General features: G+C 46.2%; 2 protein-coding genes and 1 long non-coding RNA gene across 3 annotated transcripts; 2 read left to right on the forward strand and 1 right to left on the reverse strand.

The window, feature by feature from the left end:
• Positions 1 to 2,424: 2,424 nt before the first annotated feature.
• KDELR2 (KDEL endoplasmic reticulum protein retention receptor 2) lies at positions 2,425 to 22,367 on the reverse strand. Its single transcript, XM_066273385.1, has 5 exons — positions 21,907 to 22,367; positions 12,020 to 12,120; positions 8,040 to 8,198; positions 6,554 to 6,806; positions 2,425 to 4,696 (listed from the first exon to the last, which is right to left on the reverse strand). Exons 1-5 carry the CDS (start codon positions 21,995 to 21,997, stop codon positions 4,662 to 4,664), a joined length of 639 nt encoding a protein of 212 aa, XP_066129482.1. The 5' UTR covers positions 21,998 to 22,367; the 3' UTR covers positions 2,425 to 4,661.
• LOC136336178 (small ribosomal subunit protein eS25) lies at positions 17,177 to 17,648 on the forward strand. Its single transcript, XM_066277648.1, has one exon. The coding sequence runs from the start codon at positions 17,236 to 17,238 to the stop codon at positions 17,611 to 17,613; it is 378 nt and encodes a 125-aa protein (XP_066133745.1). The 5' UTR covers positions 17,177 to 17,235; the 3' UTR covers positions 17,614 to 17,648.
• LOC136333771 (uncharacterized) lies at positions 20,629 to 21,900 on the forward strand. Its single transcript, XR_010731086.1, has 3 exons — positions 20,629 to 20,774; positions 20,878 to 21,036; positions 21,629 to 21,900. It is a non-coding gene; the product is annotated as an uncharacterized lncRNA (long non-coding RNA).
• Positions 22,368 to 25,710: the final 3,343 nt, after the last annotated feature.

A 25,710-nucleotide genomic window follows, 5' to 3' on the forward strand; every position in this document is an offset into this window, starting at 1 on the left:
TTGCAGATACGCTGACCCGGAAGACGCTGATCGGCTTGATCGCAGGTGTGCTCGAGTGTGAAGTCCATTATTCTGCTATTATTTTTCGTTTTCTAGATAAGGGCTCACCTGGCCCGGAGGGATTGGTCAGCTGTTAGTGCGGATCTGGGACTCATGCCAGGTCCGTGCGACTTCAGGTTCGTGATGAAGTTGCCCCCGCTGCGCATCCTGTGGTCCGGAGAAGGGAACGGGAGACGCTTCTCGAGTTCAGGGCCTGAAACGACTTAGCAGCTTGAGCCAGGAGTGTGGGGAACGACATGAGCTGGCCTCGTTCCTCCCGAGTAGGCCTTCGCTCAGTGCCTTAGGTGCCGACCACATCTCAGCACCTCCATTCTCCTCCTCCCTGGTCCAAGCCCCCGGCATCTCATGCCTGGCCGTCTCCCCACTGCTCTTCCTTCTCTGCCTACCCCTACAGTGCATTCCTCCACAGCAGCCGGAGTGACTTTGTTGCACCGTCAGACCCAGCCCATCCTTTGCTTGGATCTTGCAAGGTTGCACTCCGTGTAAAGAATGGGCTATAACCCCCCGCGGAGGCCTTTCCCTGGAAGACACACCTCGCAAGTCAAATTGTTTATCCCTCTCCCCGATTTAGGGTTATTACTCTCCCTCCACTACCCTATTGCCTGCCGCCGTTTATTCCTCCCTGAAACTCATTCTTGCTCCAGGGCTTTTTTTACGTTCTGTTTCTTCTGCCAGGGATGCTCCTCCCGCAGGTATTTTCCTGTCGCTCACTTTATTCAGGCCGCAGCTCAAGTGTCACTGCCTCAAACAGGTCTTCCCTGGCCACCTTATCTAAAACAGCACACCTATCGGTTCCCATTACCTTCCCCTGCTTTCATTTTCTTCATAGCTCTTCATCACTCCCCCGCATTTATGTTTATTACCTCTCTCCTCCCACCTGCCAGTGTAAGTGGTATGAACTTAGGCAACCCTGTCCATCTTGTCCCCTGCCACGCACATAATGGAGCGCATTAAATACTTGATGAATGAATACTCATCAAATGTCAAGATTTCCCAAGTGTGAAGACCTTCTAGGTTAAAAAGATTAACATTGAAATCGTATGGTTGTCAAAATGATACAAGGTTTTGTAAATAGAGAAGTTATGAAGTTTTCAAAGACAAGAGCCATTCATCCATTCATAAAATTAAGTTTACTGGGAACTTGATTAGATAATGAGAGGTCAGGTAATATAGTCAGTTCTGAAGAAGATATTAAAATGACATCCGAAAAGGTGCAATGTTATATTGAGCTTCAGCTTGCCTTTAAATTACAGGGATTAGAGGGAAAAGTTTCAAAACTGCAGCAGAAATACTCACAGGACCTGCGAAGACCACACTGCAAAGGCTAAACCAGGTCAGGTGTGTGTGGGGTGAGGGGGCACTGTGGCACTATTGAGCAGAGCGCAGGATCCTTGGAAACTCCACACTTAGCCACCAGAGGGCGAAGAAAACCCCACCTGGAGCCCCAGTGCAATCAGTTCTCATCTGAACTCACTGGGATGGGTGGTTTGGGAAGGTACCTAGGAGTCTAGATGCACTGCTCTCCCAACAAGGGCAAAGGTGACCAGTATCATCAAATGGGCCAGAGGGACTGCTGCCAGACTGCTGCTGGTTCCCGCCAGCCAGCTTTTGAGGTAGCTGTCCCAAGCTAAGCACAGGAGGAGACAGGGGGTCGCCTCAGGGCTGAGCCCTTCCTGTGCTCCAAGCTGTGCAGTGAGCTTCACTCTCAGGGGCTCATTTACCCTGGGGTAATAGCCTCCACGTCTGAGTAGGGGGCAAGGCACATGTTAAATCGAGGGTCACAGCGGCCCTGGACCAGTAGTTCAGCTGGTTAGGGCATCACCAAGGTTGCAGTTGCATCCCAGGTCAGGGCACATACAAGAATCAACCAATGAATGGAACAAATCAATGTTTCTTTCTCCTTTCTCTCTATCAAGATAAATTTAAAAATCCAAGGTCAGAGAGCTGCAGTGTGGGGAGTCAACTCAACACAAGGCTGACCCCTAAGCTTGTGGGTTTTTTACTCAGGGTTCCCACAAATCACTTTCAATTGAAACAAAATCATTGCTTGACCTTTCCAGGAAGTTGTCCAACCTAGTGGCATCTTTGGGAGGGCTAGACCTTCTTGAAAGGCCTCCCTCCTGCACTTTTTTTGGGGGGCCACCTCTTTCTCTACCATCTCTTTTGACCAGACTGTACTGAAGCAGGAAATGTAATTCTAAAGCTGGCTGCACTGGGCAGGGAATAAACGACTGGGAGCAGCCGACAGCCAGAAGCTTTTCAGTTTTCACTTAGTGGGCAATGTATAATATTAACTTTGCTTTATTTCTCTTCATGCTTACATTTTATATAGTCCACGCAAGTAAAACAGCTCGGTAAAAAATGTTAATTACCTGACAATCTTTATTCAGAAAGTGAGAGTTACTTGGAAACAGTGCTCCCTCGGGCGTGTCATGCCGGGCTTTTGTTCCCACCATGTATGAGGACGCTGCCCGAGTCCAGAGTCCCGCACCGCCACTCAGGCAGCCTTTTTATTAAGACATCATCCTGATTGGGCACAACATGGTGGTCACATCTCAGACAATTTTATTTTCCTTGGGCAGAGTGACTGGAGAAGGCAGATACTTCATAAAGCAGGCAACAGTGCTGAGGTCCGAGATCCAATTTCTGTGCGCTCTGCTGTCCTGTGACTGCCCCCGCTGGTGTCTGATTTACATGCATAGAAACCTGAGAGCCCTCCACCCAGTCCCCAGTCCGGACAGCAAGCAGTCTGTTCCACTTATGTCGGGATTTCCTCCCTCCCCTCCACACTCTCAGAATCTCCCGCAGAGGATAAAAACAGAAACTAACACCAGACAAGGATGCTGGAAAGAGATACTGATACACAAAAGCAAAACCATGAGGCAAGGGGAAAGCAACACAAGAGATCAAGACAGGAGCTTAGGCCCTGATTGGGGAGCTCAGCTGGTCAGAGTGCCGTCCCAACATGCCGAGGCTGCGGGTTTGATCCCAGCCAGGCAGGGCACGTGCAGGAACCAACCAATGATGGCACGGATAGGTGGAACAACAAATCGATGTTTCTCTCTTTCTCTCTCCCTTCCTCTCTCTTTAAAAATCAATTTAAAAAAGAAAAAAAAAAAAGGCAGTAAAACTGTGCAGTCACACAGCCAACTGAGAAAAATATTAAGAGACACTGGACAAAAATAAAACCCACCCACGTCCCTTCCTCCACAAATTATTTTAATGCAGCAGGCAAACCGATTATACTGCTCTTGTAGTAAGCACTGTGGGTATTCAACACTTTAACAGTTATAGTGCATTCATATGCTTTTGCATAAATAAAAAAATATAGCAAATCAATATAATGGCAAAATCAGGAGGAAAAATTCTAATTTTTCCACAAAATACAGTTTTAGATTATTAAATGAATAATAAAATGTTTGCAACCCTATATAGAGCTTTGGTTGCCAAATGAAAATCAAGCAAAAAAAAAAAAAAAAAAATCATCCTGTCACAGGACATTCCAAAAGCCTAATTCATGAAAAAGAGACCATTTAGTCTATGTTTAATAAAATGTTTATTAAGGTGGTAACACAAGATAGATCATGCAAGAGCTCAGTAAAAACAAAACAAAAAAAGAATATAAGGAATGGTAATTGGTGGTGCCAATTTAAAAATATGTAAATCATTTTATACTACCCAAGATTAATTTGAAAAACCATTTGAATCTGAGCATGGACATGGTTGTAGTAATCTTTTGGAATCGTAAACTGAAGTGACAGGTACTACCTGTGTTGTGTTCCTCAGAGAAGCAGAGTCCTAGATCCAAAATCTTCATGAACATCCCTCTCATCCCACACTCAGATGGCAAGCAGCCCAGATCCCCTGCCTACCAAGTCTTTTGCTACCCCTGGGACAGTCTCAAACTGACGTTTCTTAGCAGGGGAGGAGGGCAGGCACCTTTGGTGACTCTCAAATGAGACTCCATCTACATTCAGAACCTTAAAATTTTTGGTAATGAAAACTATAAGACTTGCATGTCATCTTTACCAGCCTTAAATGTAGTGTTGTGAAGTCCAAGGGAGGATTTCCACATCTGGTGGGAAGATATTTGAACAGACACACCAAATTGAACATAGTGTTTCAGATTTCAAACAAGTATGACTCATCTTTTGGCAAAAAAAAAATAAATATAGTGGAATGCAAGTTTGATAGATGGAAGAATATATTAATCTACCAACTGTCAAGGAGTACATTTTCATTGCAGACACAAAGAATCAACTATTTCAAAGAATTAAAAAAAAGGTTTGCACTATTTCTCACAAAAATCTTCACTTTTGGAACTATCCCAATTGTAGCTAAACACTGAATTTATTAATACAGCATTAAGTTTCTTTGTGTAAAAAAATCTTTGTACATAGTAATAAAAAATGATAAGGCAAGATGCATTAAACAGAAACCTTCTGGCTCTTTGCCTCTGGGTCTCACAGAGCCACTGATGACTATCTGCAACGAGTGAGTCTCGTTTCCGACTCTCCGCATCGAGCATCTTGTGCCTTTGCTGTGGTAGGAATTCTGTCCGAGCACCCTGAAGGACAGAGGCTGGCGATGGTCTTTGGCAGTTACGCTGGCAGACTGAGCTTCTTTCCTTTGAGTACTAGAATGTCAGAGGGAGAGAAAACAGAGGGTCACTGGCGTTGACAAGCTGAGTTTCTTTCTCCCATCCCCTGAGGTCTGTCACACTCCAGACTCCACATAGTAAGGTTAAGGAAATAAAGGTTTTGGCGACCCACATTCACTGGATTCTGGTGTCACTCAACAAAGCCCTCTCAACTATGAAAATGCCATGCAAGTGTACATTGGAATTTTCATGTACCTGGATGCCATAGCAATTGTAGTTAAGAAAAATAAACTTGGCCCTGGCCGGTTGGTTCAATGGTAGAGCGTCGGCCTGGCGTGCGGAAGTCCCGGGTTCGATCCCCGGCCAGGGCACACAGGAGAAGCGCCCATCTGCTTCTCCACCCCTCCCCCTCTCCTTCCTCTCTGTCTTTCTATTCCCCTCCCGCAGCCAAGGCTCCATTGGAGCAAAAGATGGCCTGGGCGCTGGGGATGGCTCCTTGGCCTCTGCCCCAGGCACTAGAGTGGCTCTGGTCACGACAGAGCGACGCCCCGGATGGGCAGAGCATCAGCCCCTGGTGGGTGTGCCGGGTGGATCCCGGGCGGGCGCATGCGGGAGTCTGTCTGACTGCCTCCCCGTTTCCAGCTTCAGAAAAATACAAAAAAAGAAAAAGAAAAATAAACTTGACTGAATTGTTGCTAAATTCATAGCAACTTTTTGTTATCATGGCTTTCTTCCTTAGTCAACATATGTTAAAACAGGGGTCCCCAAACTACGGCCCCCTGAGGCCATTTATCCGGCCCCCACCGCACTTCCGGAGGGACACCTCTTTCATTGGTGGTCAGTGAGAGGAGCATAGTTCCCATTGAAATACTGGTTGGTTTGTTGATTTAAATTTACTTGTTCTTTATTTTAAATACTGTATTTGTTCCTGTTTTGTTTTTTTACTTTAAGATATGTGCAGTGTGCATAGGGATTTGTTCATAGTTTTTTTTTATAGTCGGCCCTCCAACGGTCTGAGGGACAGTGAACTGGCCCCCTGTGTAAAAAGTTTGGGGACCCCTGTGTTAAAAATGTAACCTTCACTATGTACAAGGTCCACCAACTTTGGATGCTAACAAAGAGGGAAGATACATACCCCTGGTCCCAGCAACTTCACCATTAGGAAAGGCAGAACATACAGCAACGGTTCTTAGCCTAGGGTCTACAGTTGGGTTCAAGGGCTCTTGAATCCCCTAAAACTACATTCATAAATATGAATTTTCCTGAGCAAGGACAAAAACTCCCACCAGTTTTGTGAAATTCATGTCCTCCATTCACATAAATGCAAAAATGTACATATAGAAGGTTGCTGACTTAAGCACTGAATTTTAATAACAGCACAATAGCAGTAACAGCCTGACTAGCCATGAACAAGGGGTGGGTAAGCAGGGTATGGTCATACACATAATGAAATACTACGGCTACTGAAAATCATGTGGGTCTCTATTTACTGACATGAAAAACTGTGAGTGGGATAAAAAGCAGATTATGGACTAGCACGTGTAATTTAATCATGAATCTGTGTATACACACAGAGATCTGCAATTATAGTTACTGAAACATTGATAATGATCTGAGTGGCAGGATTTCAGGTGATCGTTTTCAGAATTTATAGTTCTTACTGAACTTTTACAGTGAAAATATGCCATTGTAAAAAACCATACAGCTACACAGCTACAGCAAAAGACAAGAGACTAAAAACCTGACCCAGAATTGACTGACAGTCATTTCAGTGTCTCTCTGCAGCCAGCCAGCTTCACAAAGCTGGTGCCAGGGCTGGAGCGTGCCGGCCCAGGGAGCGGCCGAAAGAGCCCGAGCTTCAGGGACACAGCAGGCGGGGCGCAGCCCGCGTACCTTTTGTGATGTACAAGTAGAAGAAGTCGCAGTAGAGGATGGTCTGGACAACACCGGCCACCACAGCAATGAGGTCAAAGAAGCCCTCAAAGTAGAAGCGCCAAATCCAGTTGACGAGATAGAGCGCACGGTAGAGGCCCAGAAAGAACAGGTAGTGGGTGGTGATGGTCTCCGCCTCCCCCGTCTTGCTGATCATGAAGAGCTGCGGAAGGATGGCCACTGACTCCAGGTAGATGGAGAAGGTCCACAGAATCTGCAAGGGAAACCACAGGCGTCAGTCAGCGTCCACAGCCCACCCTGGGGTCACTGTAAACACTTTTCTTTTAATGTTGATTTTATTGATTTTAGAGAGGAAGGGAGAGAGCAGGAAAGAGACAGGAACATCTGCTCCTGTATGTGCCCTGACCAGGGATGGAATCGGTGACCTCTGCGCTTAGAGACGATGTTCTAACCAACCGAGCAATCCGGCCAGGGCCACAAGGCAATACTCTTGTTGTACTGTGGAGCAGCACAGAAGTGGGAGTGGTATCTGAGCCCAGAATAGAGTAGCAGAGCTATTTCATGAGTCATAAAAACTTAAGCTGCATGTAAGAGGCGCAGACACTCCCAATGACCAGCCGGGTCACCTGGACACATCTACCTCTCTGAATGTTCATTACCTCACCTCTCAGTGTTATGTTTTCCCCGCACAGGTCTCTGTGAATGTGCAGATACCATGTCTCTCCTGGATAAGCCTGGCCCAGTCTGAGTCCAGGGCCCCGAGTCAGCCCCGATTCCTCCCCAGGGGGCTACACTGACAGCCAGGCTCCTTCCTTCTCTTCTTCACCCCTAACTTCCCTCACCAATGGCTCTCCTTCCCAGACTACCCAATAGTCTAGTTTTCTTATTCTTTAGACATTTTGGAGGGGTTAAATTAAAGGGGTAAGAAATCAGAGTTGTAAGTATACACTTTGCCCAACATGGTATTTTATTCACACTGATGATAGAGGGACACACGAGCAGGCACCCCCAGCACCCATCAGAGGACCAAGAGCAGAGTGGGAACTTAGCCGCAGGGTGACGAGGAGCAGCCCTGCCCTGCACAATGCCAGGGCACCCCGAAAACCACCTTTCTTAAAGTTGAGCACAGCAGCAGCCCTACTTAGGGGAGTCAGGAATAGTCTCAACGTTGACATCCATACACGAAGAAACAAAGTTGGGTTGGAGTGTGGAGAAGACTGTGTTCATCAGACACTGGGCAGGCAGGGCACCATGTCTGGTACCACAGAAGCCAAGTGTATGGTCTAAGAGTCAGGCAACAACCAGTCAGCAGACATCCAAATGCCTGGGACTTAATTCCTGTCCAGAGTTTCTTTATACCAAATAGTCTATGCTGCACCAGGAGCTGCCAAACCAAAAACCACACCAGAGGAACCCCATGTTGCCTGCAAACAGGTCTAGCTCCCTAGGGAACCAGGTATGTTCAGTAAATAACCTCATAACTAACCTCGAGAGGAGAGAAATCATGATTGACTAGAAAGGACAGGCCGCCCACAGGGACCACCAGAAACTCCACTCGGAAGGTATCATGGTTTCCATCGTAAGTTGCCTTAAATTTCATGTAGATCAGGTACACGGTGGCATAGGAGCAGGCGATGTAGATAAGCTACAAACAAGAAAACACCAGGTCAACAATGTCTTACAATGCTTCCAACTCCCTTGGCTTTCTACATCATCCATACAGATTTTCCTAATTTTAAAATTTAAATATAGTAACATTCATGTTTTTTTGAGTCATATTATCACCACCACAATCAAGAACCAGATCAGGATCACCACCCCACAGAAATATTCCCCCATGCTGCCCCTCTGTGGTCCAGCCTTCCTCCTGGGCCTGACCTCTGGCATTCTCTGATCTGTCCTTGGTCTCTGTAGTTTTGACTTTTTCAGAATGCTGCATAAATGGAATCATACGATGTGTCCACTGCAAGACCAACTTCTTTCAATTAACACTGTGCACTTGAGGTCCAACCACGTTGTTGGTGTATTAATAAACAAGTGACTCCCTTTTACTGTTGAGCAGTGGCAGCAGTCCACTGTAAAGGTTACCACAGTTTCTTCATCTACTCACCAGTTAAGGACAGGTGGGTTGTTTCCAGGTTGGGGGATAAAAGTTGCTATAATTTGGGTACAGGCTTTTGTGTGATTTTTCATCTCTTATGTAAATATCTAGGAGTGGGATTGCTGGATTGTATCTAAAGTATAAGTTTAACTTTATAAGAACTGCCAAGAATGTATTTTTTAAAAATACTTTATTGACTTTATAGAGGGAGGAAGAGAGAGAACGAACATCGATTTGTTGTTCCCCCTATTCATTCCAGCATGGCAAGGCTGTGAGTTCGATCCCTGGTGAGGGCACATACAAGAATCAACCAGCCCTGGCCAGTTGGCTCAGTGGTAGAGCATCGGCCTGGTGCGCAGGAGTCCTGGGTTCAATTCCCAGCCAGGGCACACAGGAGAAGCGCCCATCCGCTTCTCCACCCCTCCCCCTCTCCTTCCTCTCTGTCTCTCTCTTCCCCTCCCGCAGCCGAGGCTCCATTGGAGCAAAGTTGGCCCAGGCGCTGAGGATGGCTTTGTGGCCTCTGCCTCAGGCGCTAGAATGGCTCTGGTTGCAACAGAGTGATGCCCCAGATGGGCAGAGTATCGCCCCCTGGTGGGCATGCCGGGTGGATCCCGGTCGGGCACATGCAGGAGTCTGTCTGACTGCCTCCCCGTTTCCAACTTCATAAAAATACAAAAAAAGAATCAACCAATCACGGCATGGATAGGTAAAGCAGCAAATCAATGTTTCACTTTCTCTCTCATAATCAATAAAAATAAAAAAATAATGTAATTCATGTTAAATTTTACAATGATGGTTTTTAATTAAATTGTGTTACCCTAACACTGAACATTCAGATTGCTGCTATGAAATTTTGTCTAATAATGTAACAAAAGAAAACTAAAAGTAAGTGATAATTTGTAAAACATTGCTGCCTACAACAGGGAGCAATTTCAGTTGCAGTATAGCAGTATAGCTGTTCTCAAGAGCTTACAACCACATGTTCTTGCACACTCAAAAGATCAAACACCATAAATTCATCTGATCAAAAAGAAAAGTTTGACATTCAGAAATTATACCATTTTCAGCCTACAGAATTTTAGGCCCAGGCACCAAAGAGCAGGTTGTTTATGAATAAAGACAAGGAGGGTAGCAGCAGCACTGCCTGGCACTTCTTCTTAGGAAAACCACCTTGTAAAACTTAATCAGGGGCGGCATTTGGGCAAATGACTTAACAGGACACTGAAATCAATCATCTAGCCCTCATACTCTTCAAAACAAAACAAAGATACCCCTGGCACCGCATAACGTTATATTTGCAAATAAATAGTCAATAAGGTACTCAAATTGTTGGTCATACCCACCCACACACCAAAGAACTACCAAAAAAAAAATCAAGGAAAATTAATATATTTTTAGATTTCTATCCACAGATAAATATATGTATATATTATATGCATAAAATAAAACAACATATAACCTAAATATATAAACAAAATTAATACACAGAGTGCTCACCCGCCAAGGGACAAGATAGCCAGCTGGGGTTCCCTCCCCAGCACCTCGTCTTTGACTGGCCCAGGTTTTGTCCATAAAGGCTTAGCAGCCACAGGGAAAAGCAACCACCATCCTCCCCTCATCAGTGCTCGGCATTTACAGTGATAAGCTGGGACAGAAAACTTGAGTTGCACTCCTCTGATTCTTAGGAAGTGCTTGGAAACTAGACCCAAGCAGAAAGACTCCTCTGAAAGCTAGTTATCCCGAGGGGGGTGGAGGGTTCTTGCTCACACACTTCTAATACCTGCAGTTTTAACTTGCCTGGACAAGCAGGGACGCAGGGATTTCAAGTAAACCAATTTCCTGATTACTAGGCTCCCATCACTTAGTAACAAAGAACAAAATGACTCTAGACAGCTCAAATTTGCTTTTCAGCAAAGATGACAGACTCAAACATTGCTCTGTCTACTTCGACCTGTGCTTATGAAAATGCTTTTGGACACAGTGTTGGGAGTTGTTTGAAATACCATGCCAACAGGCTTCAGCTTAAACAGTACTTTCTTGGGTGTGCCCATAACCAAGTACCCATCAACAGCACCCAGCACACAGGTGCTCACTAAGCATCTGAAGAATGAATGAATGAAAGAAATGAGACTCATACATCCTGAGAGCACCCTACTTTTCCTTCATGGCACCTACTAGGAACCACAGCCACTCACTCAGCACTGGGGTAACTGCACTGCTCTCCCCCACCAGACCACGACTTCTGTTTGTTTTCCGCCCTGTCCTCAGTGCCGGGGGGGGGCCTGACCCCATGCGTGTTCAGTTAGTATGAGTTTAACATTGTGTGACAGAACTGAGGCTTCTCCAAGTGCGAAGTGTGTACCACTGGTGCTAACAAGATGTGAGGTGTGTGCAAACATTTTGTAGTGTAACGGTTATACACTTGTTCTAATGTGGCTTAGAAAAATACATGGACACCAAAGGAACCACAGAGACTAATGCTGAGGATAAATTAAAAAACATATTTGCCTGACCTCTGGTGGCGCAGTGGATAAAGTGTCGACCTGGGAACACTGAGGTTGCCGGTTCAAAACCCTGCACTTGTCTGGTCAAGGCATATATGGGAGTTGATGCTTCCTGCTCCTCCCCCCTTTCTCTCTCTCTCTCTCTCTCTCTTCCTCTCCCTCCCTCCTCTCTAAAATGAATAAATAAAAATAAATTCTTTAAAAACAAAAAAACAAAACATATTTAGTGCCTGACCTCTGGTGACGCAGTGGATAAAGCGTCAACCTGGGAACACTGAGGTTGCCGGTTCAAAACCCTGCACTTGTCTGGTCAAGGCATATATGGGAGTTGATGCTTCCTGTTCCTCCCCCCTTTCTCTCTCTCTCTCTCTCTTCCTCTCCCTCCCTCCTCTCTAAAATGAATAAAAAAATAAAAAAAAATTAAAAACGTATTTAGTAAGTTACAGTACAGATGTTATTTAAGCTGGCAAAAGTAATAAAGATGGCATACACAGCAGAAGTTTAAGAAACATGAACTTGGGGGGAGAAAGTCGATGCCTAACACAGCCCCTCAGCAGCAAAACTAGGCATTGCAGTGAGAAGCCCTGGCTTTCAGTCTCGTTCTGAACTGACTTGCTGGGTTTCCAGGGAAGTCTGTAATTTTCCACTGCTTGGAAACATAATAGTTAACCCCTCTTTCTTATAGGGTTATCAAGAGCGTTAGAAGTGTACCATACTCAAGGAACTTAAGATTAAAAAATTTCTAAGTGCCAAGCATTTAATTAGATACTGCTCTGAAATGAAAAAAAATATGCTCAGTGATAAGTTTCCATAGGTCTGTGAATTAGGGATGAAATCCATCCCATTGGCTACCATACCTACCTTCATAGATGTGTTATATAATGAAATGAATGAAGTAAAAAGATCCAGGTAACGTGTTGTGAAGACCAGTGCAAAGAGAAGCTGGCTTTTTCCAGAAATACCTACAAAAACAAAAGAAAGTAATTAGAAAAGTCTGGAAGAGCTTTGATTCCTGTAGATAACACCGTACAGGAAGTGCAGATCTGAAAAGTGGGAAGCTGTGGTCGAAGGCTGATGTCTGGGATGTTTTCAGTTTTTCTTTCCCTTAACATTCTTGGACATGCTACTCTGGGGAGGTTCTAACAACTTGTCTTACTAGGATGGGGTGACTACAGGAAAGTGACTTAATTATGACAGAGACAATATACCAGGATGTCTAGGGTTCAAATGACCATTTCTCAAATATGTGATTTGAGGCAGGAATACATTTATTTCAAAAATTCTGCTATTGCCCTGGTTGGGTAGCTCAGTTGGTTCAACTGTCATCCCAAAACGCCAAGGTTGAGGGTTCGATCCCCAGTTACGACACATAAAAGAATCAAACAAACCAACAATGGGCTCTGGCCACTTAGCTGAGTTGGTTAGAGCATCACTCAGAAACAGCAAAGCTCTGGGTTCAAACCCTGGTCAGGACATATATGGAAAGCAACCAGTGAATGCACAACTAAGTAGAACAACAAATGAATGCTTCTCCCCTTTCTCCTCCACCCCAAAAGCAACCAATTAAAAAAAAATCAAATAATGAATTAATGAATGCATAAGTGGAACAACAAATTGAGGTTTCTCTAGCTCTCTCTCCCTTCCCTTCTCTCTAACATCAAGAAACAAAAAAATTGTTCTAAATTCTGCTATTATTTAGTGTTGTAACTTGTCTGTCACTTTCAGCACCTTTCTTTCCATTAGGAAACAACATCTCATGGCAACAAATCTTTTGAGGATGGAGCTAGACTCTGGTCGAGAAGATGAGAAACACGGCTTCAGGTGAGTCTGAGCATCAGCCCCCTGCTATGGCCACCAAAGTGACTTCTTTTGTGAGGGCAGCATTTACTTGGCCATGTTAAGATTTTTTAAAATTCCATCTCTTAGATTCACCACACAGCCAACCTCATTCTCACATAGCCAGTCTTCAAAAGCAGGTCTTTTTTTCTTTTTAAACATCTTGAAACTATTCACACCTCCAATCACCAACCACCTCCAGAGCACTGATGTGGCATGTCTGGAATCAGCTGGGGAAGTCTAGAAGGTCACACAGCATGCACCAGGCTTTTCTGGTATCTATATTTGGCCAAATATTTGTGACAAAGGACATGCATAGGGTTTCAAATGTTGCAGACTGAGTGAATTCATTAAGGAAACAGCCTTCTAGATGGCAGAACCCACACTCCCGCACCTACTCTGCAAACCTCACACCATGAGACTGATTTAAGCAGGTATTTAGCAGACGTGCTGCTGCACCCATATTATTGGCAATATACCTACAGAATTAAAAAACCACATTTTAAAAATATTTTACAGAACAAATTTGCAGCTTGTTGGAACTAAATGCCTTCTAGCCTACTCACAAAAACACCTAAGTAGAAATTGAACCTGGATCCATCAACAGTAACCAATCTCAAGGGCTCAGGCTGGAGATACGGACAGTAAATCTGCTCTTTTTAGTTTTTTCACCCAGAAACTTTATTTTCCTACCAAGAACAATGTTCCAAAGGAGAAGCAACGAGTCTGACATTGTCACAGAGAACACGAGAGAGAAGACAGGATGGGAGGGGAAAACAGGAGGACTGTGGTTCACCTTTAATGTTTGTGGGAGCCTCAAGAAACGTTTTCAGTGAATTTCCTGGATTATTCTTTCATATATATCTATGTATCTACTTTGTGTGTGTGTGTGTGTGTGTGTGAAAGACAAATGGATACAGACAGACAGGAACGGAGAAGCATCAATTTGTAGTTGTTCATTGATTGTTTTCTCACATGTGCCTTAATGGGGGGGGGGTTTACAGCTGAGTCAGTGACCCCTTGCTCTAGCCCGTGACCTTGGGCTCAAACCAGCAACCTTGGGGTAATGTCCATGATCCCATACTCTAGCCAGTGACCTTGGCGTTTTGAACCTGGGCCCTCAGCGTCCCAAGCTGACGCTCTATCACTGTGCCATTACCTGGTCAGACAATGGTTCTTTCCAGTATTTTAAATTTAAAAAATTATAGGATACAGGCAAATTTTGTTGCAAAGGGTTTATTCTAATGGAACTTTGAAATTCCATTAGATTTGAAATTGTATCCTCATTGTCAGCATTCCTATATGAATCAGGGACTATCATGTTGCTTTTACTACTCCCCTTTGGGAACCAACTCACATATCACCTCCTCTGGGAAGTCATCTTTAGACCCTCTCGCAATGCTGTTTATTATAGAATAGAAACCACTTCATGCCAGCTGCTCCCTACTCCTATTACAGTACTTATAAAATACCTGGTGATTACCTGGTTGCCTGTCTCCCCTCTCCCCCTAGTCCCCAATAAACACAGAGATTTCCAAAGGCCAGGGACATGTCTTATTCCATTTGGTATTTTATGTGCTAAGTACTGGGTCTGACACACAGCAGGGCTAAGGAAATATTTGCTGAATGAACAAATGGACAAAAGAAAATGGAATTCATTTTATTTTCATGTCATGGGGTAAATTCTCATTTTGCGGTATTTTGGGATAATACTTCCAAAGAGTTTCTAAGTCATACTGTGTTTCTGTGACTGCAAACAGACCATGTGCTCTCTGGGCTCTGCCCTAATTTACTGCCAGTCAGAGGGTGGGACAGCCCCTGAGCAGAGCATGGGGCAGAGGAGAGGGACAGGCAGCAGCAGCATGTGGCCTGGATCTTGTCTCATGGTACAGAACACCCAGGAACAACTATGCCAGAATCTAAGGACACTTACACAGTCCTACTTATTCTTCCTGGCTTGGGATCCTGATTAGCAAGTAGCAGCTTTGACACAGAAAATCTGTTCTGTCTTCATAGGAAGGCAGGGATCCCAGCTGCTAATAAGCCACAGGGGCTCCAATGTTGTTTCTCCTTATTCTGAGACCAAAGCATGTGAACGCTATCAGCTCTCAACAGTCACTCTAATTGTTTCTATACTGACCATTCCAATACCAAATGCACCAAAAATCCATATTAAGGAGTATAACTTGTAAAATATAAAATAGAAATCAATCATCAAAAACACATTTTTGTCTTTTCCCACAGGGGCAAGTTAAGCTCAGTAAAAACCCACAACAGGCCCTGACCGTTTGGCTCAGTGGAAGAGCATCAGCCCAGGGTATGGATGTCCCAGGTTCGATTCCCAGTCAGGGCACACAGGAGAGGTACCCATCTGCTTCTTCACCCCTCACCCTCTCACTTCTCTCTCTTTCTTCTCCTCTCCTCCTGCAGCCATGGCTCGATTGAAGTAAGTTGGCCCCGGATGCTGAGGATGGCTCCATGGCCTCCTCCTCCTGTGCTAAAAAATGGCTACAGTTCAATGGAGCATCGCCCCCTAGTGGGCTTGCCGGGTTGGTCCTGGCCAGGGTGCATGCAAGTATCTGTCTCCGTCTCCCCATACTCTCACTAAATAATAATTTAAAAAAACAACACCCAAAACATATGTTCCAGTGTATGTTACCTTAAAATTATGCTGCAGGTTAAAGTTGCATTTCTTATATTCTCATTGATTTACAGAAAAGAGCTGTTCAACAAACAGAAAAAGCTTTCCACAAATTATTTTTGCCCTGCTAACAGCTGGGAGGCAACCCAGCACTGGGGTCAGACCACCGGGATAATTTGGACAGCAGAATTTAACAAGGGTCTTGGGTACTGTGCTCTGACCCATCTCACAAGATCTGGATACTCTCCTAAAGGCCATTAACTTTCCCTGGAACCAGCAGCCCAAAGGTCAGGAACTGACTCATTACAACAGGGGTCCCCAAACTGCGGCCCCCTGAGGCCATTTATCTGGCCCCCGCCGCACTTCTAGAAGGGGCACCTCTTTCATTGGTAGTCAGTGAGGATGCATTCTGTGCTCCTGGAGCACTGTAAGTGGCGGCACCTCAAGGCTTGACATTGCTCACATACAGTACTACTTCCGGTGATGCGGGACGCATGCGTCGTATCACTTGTTACGGCTAGCAGTGACAAATATGGAACCGGACACTGACCATCTCATTAGCCAAAAGCAGGCCCATAGTTCCCGTTGAAATACTGGTCAGTTTGTTAATTTAAATTTACTTGTTCTTTATTTTAAATACTGTATTTGTTCCCATTTTGTTTTTTACTTTAAAATAAGATATGTGCAGTGTGCATAGGGATTTGTTCCTAGTTCTTTTTATAGTCCAGCCCTTCAACGGTCTGAGGGACAGTGAACTGGTCCCCTGTATAAAAAGTTTGGGGACCCCTGCAGCCATGCAGGTTCTTGTGACTTAGGGAAAGAGGCTTTGGAGCCAGAGGGTCTGGGTTCAAGCTCAGCCCTTAAAATGGGGACAAATTACGCCAACTTTGTGGGACTGTTGGAAATAGAAAAAGTACCTGATACTATCCCTGCCACATTGTGAATGCTGGACAAATGACAGCTCTTACTTACTATGTATGTTTTGCCATTTTTATTGTTTTCAAAGAAATCCATGCTATTTTATCAAAAATTCCAAAAGGGCTAAAATATACGGACTAAAAGGCAAATGGACCTTTTTAACACCCCTCTCACCTCTACTTAGAGTTCAAATTTCCAGGCCTTTTTTATGCCTTTTCTAGTTCATCCTTTTTAACTGCTGCATGCATGGTGTTCCATACTGCGAACATACCAACATTTGTGCGACCACTCTATTAATGGACATTTGGGTTGCTCTTAGTTTTCATTCTTAACAACACTGCATGAACATCTTTATACAGATAGACAGTGTTTTGTACTTATTAGGTACAATTTCTGTCCTTTAGATAACCTAGAAGTGCTGGGATAAAATGTGTGCAACTTTTAAGTCTGAGACACTGTCAAACCTCTGCTAGAAAGGCTGTGCCAATTTACATGTTCATTAACACCAGATGAGAATACCCTTTAGAGCACACTCTGCCTACATTAGATGTTGTAAACCTTACTTTTCCCCACCCAGTGGGCAAATGACGGTATGTGTTGCTGTTTTAATATCCTAGTTCCTGCTTTTAGTCCGACATCTTATCGAGGCAGCAGTGGTAGTGGCCTGTGTTGGAGTTTCACCATGCCGCCCAAGGACGACAAGAAGAAGAAAGATGCTGGAAAATCGGCCAAGAAAGACAAAGACCCAGTGAACAAGTCTGGGGGCAAGGCCAAAAAGAAGAAGTGGTCCAAAGGCAAAGTTCGGGACAAGCTCAATAACCTGGTCTTGTTTGACAAAGCAACATATGACAAACTCTGTAAGGAAGTTCCCAACTATAAGCTTATAACCCCAGCTGTTGTCTCTGAGAGACTGAAGATCCGTGGTTCCTTGGCCAGGGCCGCCCTACAGGAGCTCCTTAGTAAAGGACTTATTAAACTCGTTTCAAAGCACAGAGCTCAAGTAATTTACACCAGAAACACCAAAGGTGGGGATGCCCCAGCTGCTGGTGAAGATGCATGAGCAGGTGGCTGTCATGGGACAGTTCCTCATCAACTCCCCAGTTCTGATGAAGAGAGCTTTCTGCCCTGCCCCTCAGAGTGGAGCTGCAGACTTTAAAACCATGTAGCTACCGTCTATACCTGGCTCCCCAGAAACTCCTCACAGTTCATCCTGAGGTGACCCAGCCCTTTTTGTTTTAGTGTGGTCCTTTTTGGCATGTGGGACAAGGGGCTGGGAAGCTGGCAGCAGGGCTTACTCTTTCTGTTCATATAATTAATAAACTGTTGAAACCTAAAAAAAAAAAAAAAAAAAAAAATATCCTAGTTCCTAACTACTAGTGACGCTTGGCATTCTTTCACACTTAACTGGCCTTCTGTTATTCTTCTGCAAACTTTGTTTATCTAGCAGGTGTTTCTTTTTTAATTTGTAGGGGTATCTTATTACTAGTATTAACCTTTGTCACTTAGATCTCTTGCAGATCATTTCTCTCAGTTAACTGTCTAACTTTGATGACATTCTGAAGAAGTTAATTTGGGGAGACGCATCATCTTGTTTCCTCACCAGCCTGCCTGGTCCTATCCCGAGTCTGAATGTACATTCAGGTCATCTTCTGTGTCCATCAGCAAAGTCTTCCAGGGGTCTCCAAACTTTTTACACAGGGGTCCAGTTCACTGTCCCTCAGACCATTGGAGGGCTGCCAAATACAGTGGTCCTCTCACTGACCACCAATGAAAGAGGTGCCCCTTCCAGAAGTGCAGTGGGGGCTGGATAAATGGCCTCAGGGGGCTGCATTGCGGCCCACGGGCTGTAGTTTGGGGACGCCTGTCTTATACCTTTCTTCACAGAGGCCTTTCCATCACTTCATTCACAGGATTGAGTGCCTACGTGGTTTAATTTACCCTACATTTTTATATATGGTTTATTATTTCAACTAGATTGCAGCTTTCTTGAGAGCAGAAACTTTGATAGCAACAAGCTGCTGCTCTGAATTGTGTCCCCAGTGCCACATAGCGGGTAGTCAATAAATGTTTCAAAGCAATGAATACTCAAGAGACTGGCACTCAAAAACCAGAGGTGATAGCTGCTACAAAGAGGGAAGCTGGAAATGTGACTCAAAAGCTTCTTGAAGCACTCAATAACAATAAAAGATGAGGTACTTTCTATTTACTTCAAAAATATAAACTGTCCAAGGCCCTGGCCGGTTGGCTCAGTGGTAGAGTATCGGCCTGGCATGCAGGAGTCCCGGGTTCAATTCCCGGCCAGGGCACACAGGAGAGCTGCCCCTCTGCTTCTCCACCCCTCCCCCTCTCCTTTCTCTCTCTCTCTCTCTTCCCCTCCCACAGCCAAGGCTCCATTGGAGCAAAAAGTTGGCCCAGGCACTGAAGATGGGTCTATGGCCTCTGCCTCAGGTGCTAGAATGGCTCTGGATGCAACGGAGCAATGCCCCAGATGGACAGAGCATCGCCCCCTGGTGGGCATGCCGGGTGGATCCTGGTCAGGCGCATGCGGGAGTCTGTCTGACTGCCTCCCCATTTCCAACTTCAGAAAAATACAAAACAAACAAACAAACAAAAACCCCAAAAACCTAAAAATATAAACTGTCCAATAATGAGAAAGGCAAGGACACAGTACATTCCTGGCATGTTTGGTAGGACAAAAAGTCTACAACCTACATAACAACAGCCAAAGCAGTTGGGGGCAAGTCTAGGGGAGGATGGCTGGAACACATGGATCTCAAAAGGATTCCATCAGTAATTTAAGCATAACAGATACAGCACGATTAATAACTATCAGCCTACAGAAAAATATAGCTAGAAGTTCATCTATAAACTCAAACATGTTCTCTCCAGGATATGCAGGTCAGTGGTTAGGACAAGAATAAAGTGATAACCTGAGCACACTGTGAGTCCAGTTGCAATGACTGTTCAGGAATATGAAAAACTCACATTTCATTTGTGCACCCCTCTGTAATAACAGTGGCAGACACAGAACAATGCCAATTCAAACAGAGCTAAACCAAGATCAACTCCTCCGCCTCCACTTTAAAATAGGTCCTTTAAGTCAGCCATTCTCAAATTAAACTGTCAGGAAAACAATTTCCAGCTTCCTCACTAGCCAGCCTCATCCCTTACCCTAAGAGAAAAAAAGCCTATGGTTCTGTAGCTGCAGGCATGTTCAAAACAGGTGCCAAAATCCTAAAGTGAACGCCAATACCAGTATTTTCAAAGTGAGAAACACAACCTGGATGTACATGTCTCCTATTCCAGTTATTTGAGAAACTCCTATCAAATTCTTACTCTTTCAAAGGTCTCTAAACAACTTTTATAATTTAGGATGGGAAAACAAAGCAGCTAGTCAAATTTAGCATTTAATTCTGAATATATAATCTTGGTGATTTTAATTTTTAAAAGGCCAAGAAATCTCAAGCACAAGAACTAAAATGGTCCTAAGTCTGAGAAGAATAGTTCAGTTATGCTCTATAAATACAGGCTAACTGCAGGAATACCTGACAAACACAAACTTCACTCACCTATTTATCTTTCTAATCATTTTGGCTGAAGTACTTTTTATTTTCCCAAATGCCCCTAAATCTCCCAAATAAAAAGAGTGAATATTAAAAAAAACAAACTAAATAGCAAACTCTCACTTTTTCCTTATTACACAAGGTTCCCTTAATACTTTCCTATCTGAAGTTGCACTAACCTCTCCCCAATAGGTATATGTTGAGGAGATATTGTGCTTCAACTCCATGACTTCACAGAAGCAAGGTATTCTGAGAAACGTGGAAAAAAGAGACCCATCCAAAGACTAACTGAGTTACAGACCGCCTCTGTTCCAATCCTGGCTCTACCACTAATCCTCTCACCTCCCTTAGACTCAGTTCCCTCCTCCACAGAATGGGAACAACAGCACCCACCCCATAAGGTTATTTTAAGGCACTTAGCTCACTACGTGCAAGTGCTTCCATGTCAGCTATCACAACCGCTGGGATTACTTTGCTGTCGTTGGAAATCACAGAACTGAACCCCTCGGAACTACGTGTAAACTGAGAGATCATCTCCAAGCCTGCCTGACACAGTGGTTTCGGTCCATGGACTTTGTAACATCCATTTTGATCGCTCAAAGGTCTTTTTTGTTTTTTTGCATACTTCCTGGATCTCAGCTATGCTGCGGGGAGAGAGGTGAGGCCTGAAGACAGCAATCAAAGATGCTGCGTGACTTTAGAGGTGGAAAATTTTAGAAATCAATCAGGTAGGTCGAATCGCTGCCACCCAACTCCTGTAGGACTCCGTCTTTTACTGTCTCTGCAGAAATTAAATTCCTGACTTGGTCAAAAGTTATCTCACGGAGACCATGGCACCAAAAATAAGGAAATCACTTAAAACGCCGCCATCCTGAAGTTTTTTGGGTTTTTAATAGAAGGTACAACTCCACCGCGATCAGGTTTGTCTCCTTGCCTCATGCCACTGCAGGCATGAAATGTGTACCCCCGAGCAGGGAGTCGCCAGCTCACTGGTGACGTGGAGCGAGACCTGCCCGAGGCCACAGGAGGCTCCCGCAGGTTTAACAAAACCCGTTATTAGCCGGAGGCACTCGGGAGTTTCTCAAAGCAGCCTTCCTTGTCCCCAAGAAAGTCGTTAGGGACCTCCCCACACTGACTCCCGCGGCGGGCGCGAGCCTGGACCCGGGAGGTGGGGTATAAAGCCCGCAGACCTCTCCCTAGGACAGGGCTGACCCGACACCCTGTAACTAACCTTAAAGGCCAGTCTCCAAGGGGCAGGGCGCGGGGTCCGGTGACCTCTCCCCACGCCCGCGCCACCTATACCTACCGACCGCGCTGGCCCCGCTGCCACGTCAGGCCGAGCCGGCCGCGGTCCCTCCCGCCCTCCTTCCATCCGTCCCATTGATTCGCAGGGTCCCGGCATCTCGGGGTCCCGCTCGGGCCCGCGAGCGGAGCGGCACCCGTTAAAGCCAGGGACGGGGTGGGGGTGCCAGCCTGACTCTTCCCCCTTCGCCTCGCTATCTGAACTTTCAGGCAGAACCGGGTCGGCGCCTCCTCCGCCCCGACGGCTCAAGTTCGGGAGCGGACCTAGTGCGGCGCGAGGCCCAGGGCCGCGACCGCTCACCCCGGCCCGGGCGCCCACCACGGGGGGTCGAAGGCCCTCCGGGTTCCCGCCGCCCGCAAGGCTGGCCGAGGGGGCGTGGCTGGCCCGCGCCGGCCCGCGGGGCCGCGGGGAGGCCGAGGTCGGTGGGTCCTCTCCGAACGACCCGGCCCCGCGCCCGAGTCTGTCCGGGGCCTCGCCCGCCGCTCACCGGCGCAGGAGCGCGTCTTCCAGATCTTCAGCAGCAGGATGACGATGGCCGCCAGGTGGGATAAGTCCCCGGTGAGCCGGAAGATGTTCATGGCGGCGGCGGCCCCGGGGCTCGGCGGCTCAGCGGCGGCTCAGACGGCCCCAGAGAGGAAGCGACGAAGATGGCGAGAGCAGGCGCGACGTGGCCAGGGACGTGGCCAAACTGCCGGCGCGCGCGCGCGGGGCAGCCTGGGAAAGCTGGCCGCCGACAGGCCCCGCCCCGTGCCCGGCCCTTAAAGGGGACGCTCCCGAACGCACGCTGGGCGGGGTGCTTCGGCTCCGGGACTCCTTCCCGAGGACCCCGACTCGCCCACCTCCTCCCTGCTGGGTTTCCGGCTTCTCCTCGACTGCCAGCGATTTCCTTTAATTTTTGAAATGACACTCCCTTCTTGTGAGCGATTTTTTCCCCCCTTCCTGTAATCTTAAGAGCTCTACAGGTTTACTGTATGAAACAGTGTAAGAGAAAAATAAAAGTTAATCCGTGATGGCATCACTCAAGATAAGGTCGATATGGGGGTGTCCGGGAAGAAACGGCTTATGAAGGGATCTGAAGATTTTATTCTTTCTGGGAACTCCCTTTGAGAAAGAGTGCAAAATTAGGTAGAAAAGGGAGCAATTCTGTAGGGTGAAAGAATAAAGCACAAGAAATTACCAACGGAATGAAGCCGACAGAATCCTCTGCATAATTTGTGGGGCTCAGTGCACAATGAAGATATGCGGTTCCCACGTTCAAAAGCGGTACGTGATGGGGGTGGGGGGAGACGGAAATGCTGTTAACAGTACTAAAATATAAAGCATTTCCCTGTCTTTTGCAGTCTCTCTCGACTTGGGGGTGTTTCCTGTTTGCTACTTACTGTCATTCGAAGTAAAGAAAATGTTTAAATTATGATCATGGATTTTACCGTTGGTATTTTTTTTTATTTTTATTTTTTTGATTTTCTGAAGCTGGAAACGGGGAGAGACAGTCAGACTCCCGCATTGCGCCCGACCGGGATCCACCCGGCACGCCCGCCAGGGGCGCAGCTCTGCCCACCAGGGGGCGATGCTCTGCCCCTCCGGGGCTTCGCTCTGCCGCGACCAGAGCCACTCTAGCGCCTGGGGCAGAGGCCAAGGAGCCGTCCCCAGCGCCCGGGCCATCTTTGCTCCAATGGAGCCTTGGCTGCGGGAGGGGAAGAGAGAGACAGAGAGGAAGGAGGGGGGGAGTGGAGAAGCAAATGGGCGCTTCTCCTATGTGCCCTGGCTGGGAATCGAACCCGGGTCCCCCCGCACGCCAGGCCGACGCTCTACCGCTGAGCCAACCGGCCAGGGCCTTACCGTTTGTCTTTGTATCGGGCAATGCCAGTTTTGAATGCAAATATGAGAGCATTTACCACGGATGCAAAATTGCGGAAAGATTCGTATTTCCTGTCTAGTCCACAGATGGTGCCTGGAGTTGGCCAGAAGAGGTAAACACAGCCCAGACCCAGGAAGGTTGGAAAGAGGAAGAGAGGTCCCGCAGGTACAGTGCAGGCCAAGAGAGCACACCTTTGGGTATGGGAGTACCAGATAGGCCAGTGCTAATGCTCCAGTGAGCCAGGACCCACTTGGGACTTGAATGGGGTATGCACGTGGGCCGGATGGCTGCTGGTTAGGGTTAGGGTCCCCCCAGCTGGCCTTGCTAGGGCATGGAGGTCCAGCCAAGCATCTCCTCTTCCAATGCTACCATCTCAACACCTGGCAGAGGCTACCCTCAAAGGTATTACAACCTTGGTGCCAGGACATCCCTGGATCAGGGATGGGTAAGAAGCTTGTCCCTGAGTTGACTGCCAGGCGTTAGGCTGGCCACTGCTGTGCCCTGCACAGAGTCCACAGGGCATCCAAGTTCAACCAGACCCACTCTACACCTGCACCCAGACCCAGTGGGAAGTGGTTGTGGTCACTGGGCAGCAGCAGACAGGAGGAGGCCAGACTTGCCAGGGGCGCAGGACAGCGGACGGCTAAGCACCCATCCTGAAGAGCCAAGGAAGTGGAGATAGCGGAACCTCACCTCTGTGGCATACTCTGTCTCATTGGACTGCACATGTAAAAGCACAAACTCAAGGATAAAATTACTTAGAATTTAAAGACGGTGACTACAGAGCATGAAGCCTTGAATGTGGGGCCCTCTGACCCTGTGAAACGGGTCACTCACCATGAAGCCAGACCTGCTGACAGACACCCCAAATAGCACAGAAGCCAAAAAATAACACAATACTTTTTTTATTAACTACCTTACATACCTCCTAAATACTCTTTTATTCTTACATTTCTTTTACTGCTCACTCTTTGGTCACCTCTCCATATGATACTAATTTTTGTGTCTGTGTACTGGGATTAACAACCTAAATAGTGCAAAACATTGTCAGTTTTTTCATTTCTTTTTTTGTTTGTTTGGTTGGGTTTTTTTTTTTTTTTTTTTTGAGAGAGAGAGAAAGAGGGACAGACAGATAGGAAGAGAGAGAGATAAGAAGCATCAATTTGTAGCTGTGGCACCTTAGTTGTTCATTGATTGCTTTCTCATACGTGCCTTGACCTGGCTGGGGCGGGGGGGTAGCTACAGCAGAGTGCGTGATCCCTTGCTCAAGCCAGTGGCCTTGGGCTCAAGCCAGTGGTCTTGGGCTCAAGCCAGCGACCAAGAGATCAATGATCCCACGCTCAAGTCAGTGACCTCATGCTCAAGATGGTGAGCCTGCGCTCAAGCCAGTGACCTTAGGGTTTCGAAACTGGGACCTCAGTGTCTCAGGTTGACACTCTATCCACTGTGCCACCAAACTGAGATGTGCATCACAGGCAATCGCAGAAGGAACATGAGTAATACGACATTTTCAGACAAAACTGAAATAATTTACTACCCACAGGCTCTCACTACCAAAACAGTTCTCACGTAAAAAATGTACTTGAGGAAGAATGAAAACTGTCCCAGAAGGAAGCTGTGAGAAGCCAGCAGGGATGACAATTCAGAGTGGTGTGAAGATAAGAATTCTGCAATGCTGGAGACTTTGGGAGCCCCTGAAAAACACAAGAACTCAGCACCCAGTCTTTCATTAGGCAGAAGCTCTGTGTCCCCAGGACAACGGTCCTGCTTGTTTTCCAGGATAGAGGTTTCTCCTCAGCGTGAAAAGATACTGACCAAATGAAAAATGTCTCCTATATCCGTGATCCCTGTGACTCAGGAGTTCAGCTCCTGAATCAGCATGATCAGAACCCATTTGCACAGCATTTTTCAGAAGTATCACTTGGCACTTAGTCTAAGGAAAGACTAGTCAAGGTTTGGAGATGAATTTCTTGAGCAAGTGAAAGGTGGTTCTTTACTGTCGCTACAGATGTAAATCTCATTTGTTTTGGGGACCTTTAGTTTTTAGTAACTAATGTGTTTTTTGCAAGTATTGTATGTTTCAAATACTTCTACCAACTGGAAAATATAAAAATTTGAGACTATACTTACTATTTCGGGCCGCTCATAGGCAGCATAATTCATTTCACTGGTGTTTGGGCATCCTGGTTGCATCGGGTTTGGGCCCTCAATGCCAAGCAAATGGATCTGTGTAGTGAGATGTTGCCTGATGGTATAGATATTTACATCCAGCCTACCTTTGTGTTTCAGTAATGGGACTGGGGTGTCGTCACTATTCTTTTTTTTTTTTTTTTTTGTATTTTTATGAAGCTGGAAACAGGGAGAGACAGTCAGACAGACTCCCGCATCTGCGCAACCGGGATCCACCCACCCGGCACGCCCACCAGGGGCCAT

The sequence above is a fragment of the Saccopteryx bilineata genome, chromosome 4 (genome assembly GCF_036850765.1).
Source record: "Saccopteryx bilineata isolate mSacBil1 chromosome 4, mSacBil1_pri_phased_curated, whole genome shotgun sequence".
NCBI lineage: Eukaryota > Metazoa > Chordata > Mammalia > Chiroptera > Emballonuridae > Saccopteryx > Saccopteryx bilineata.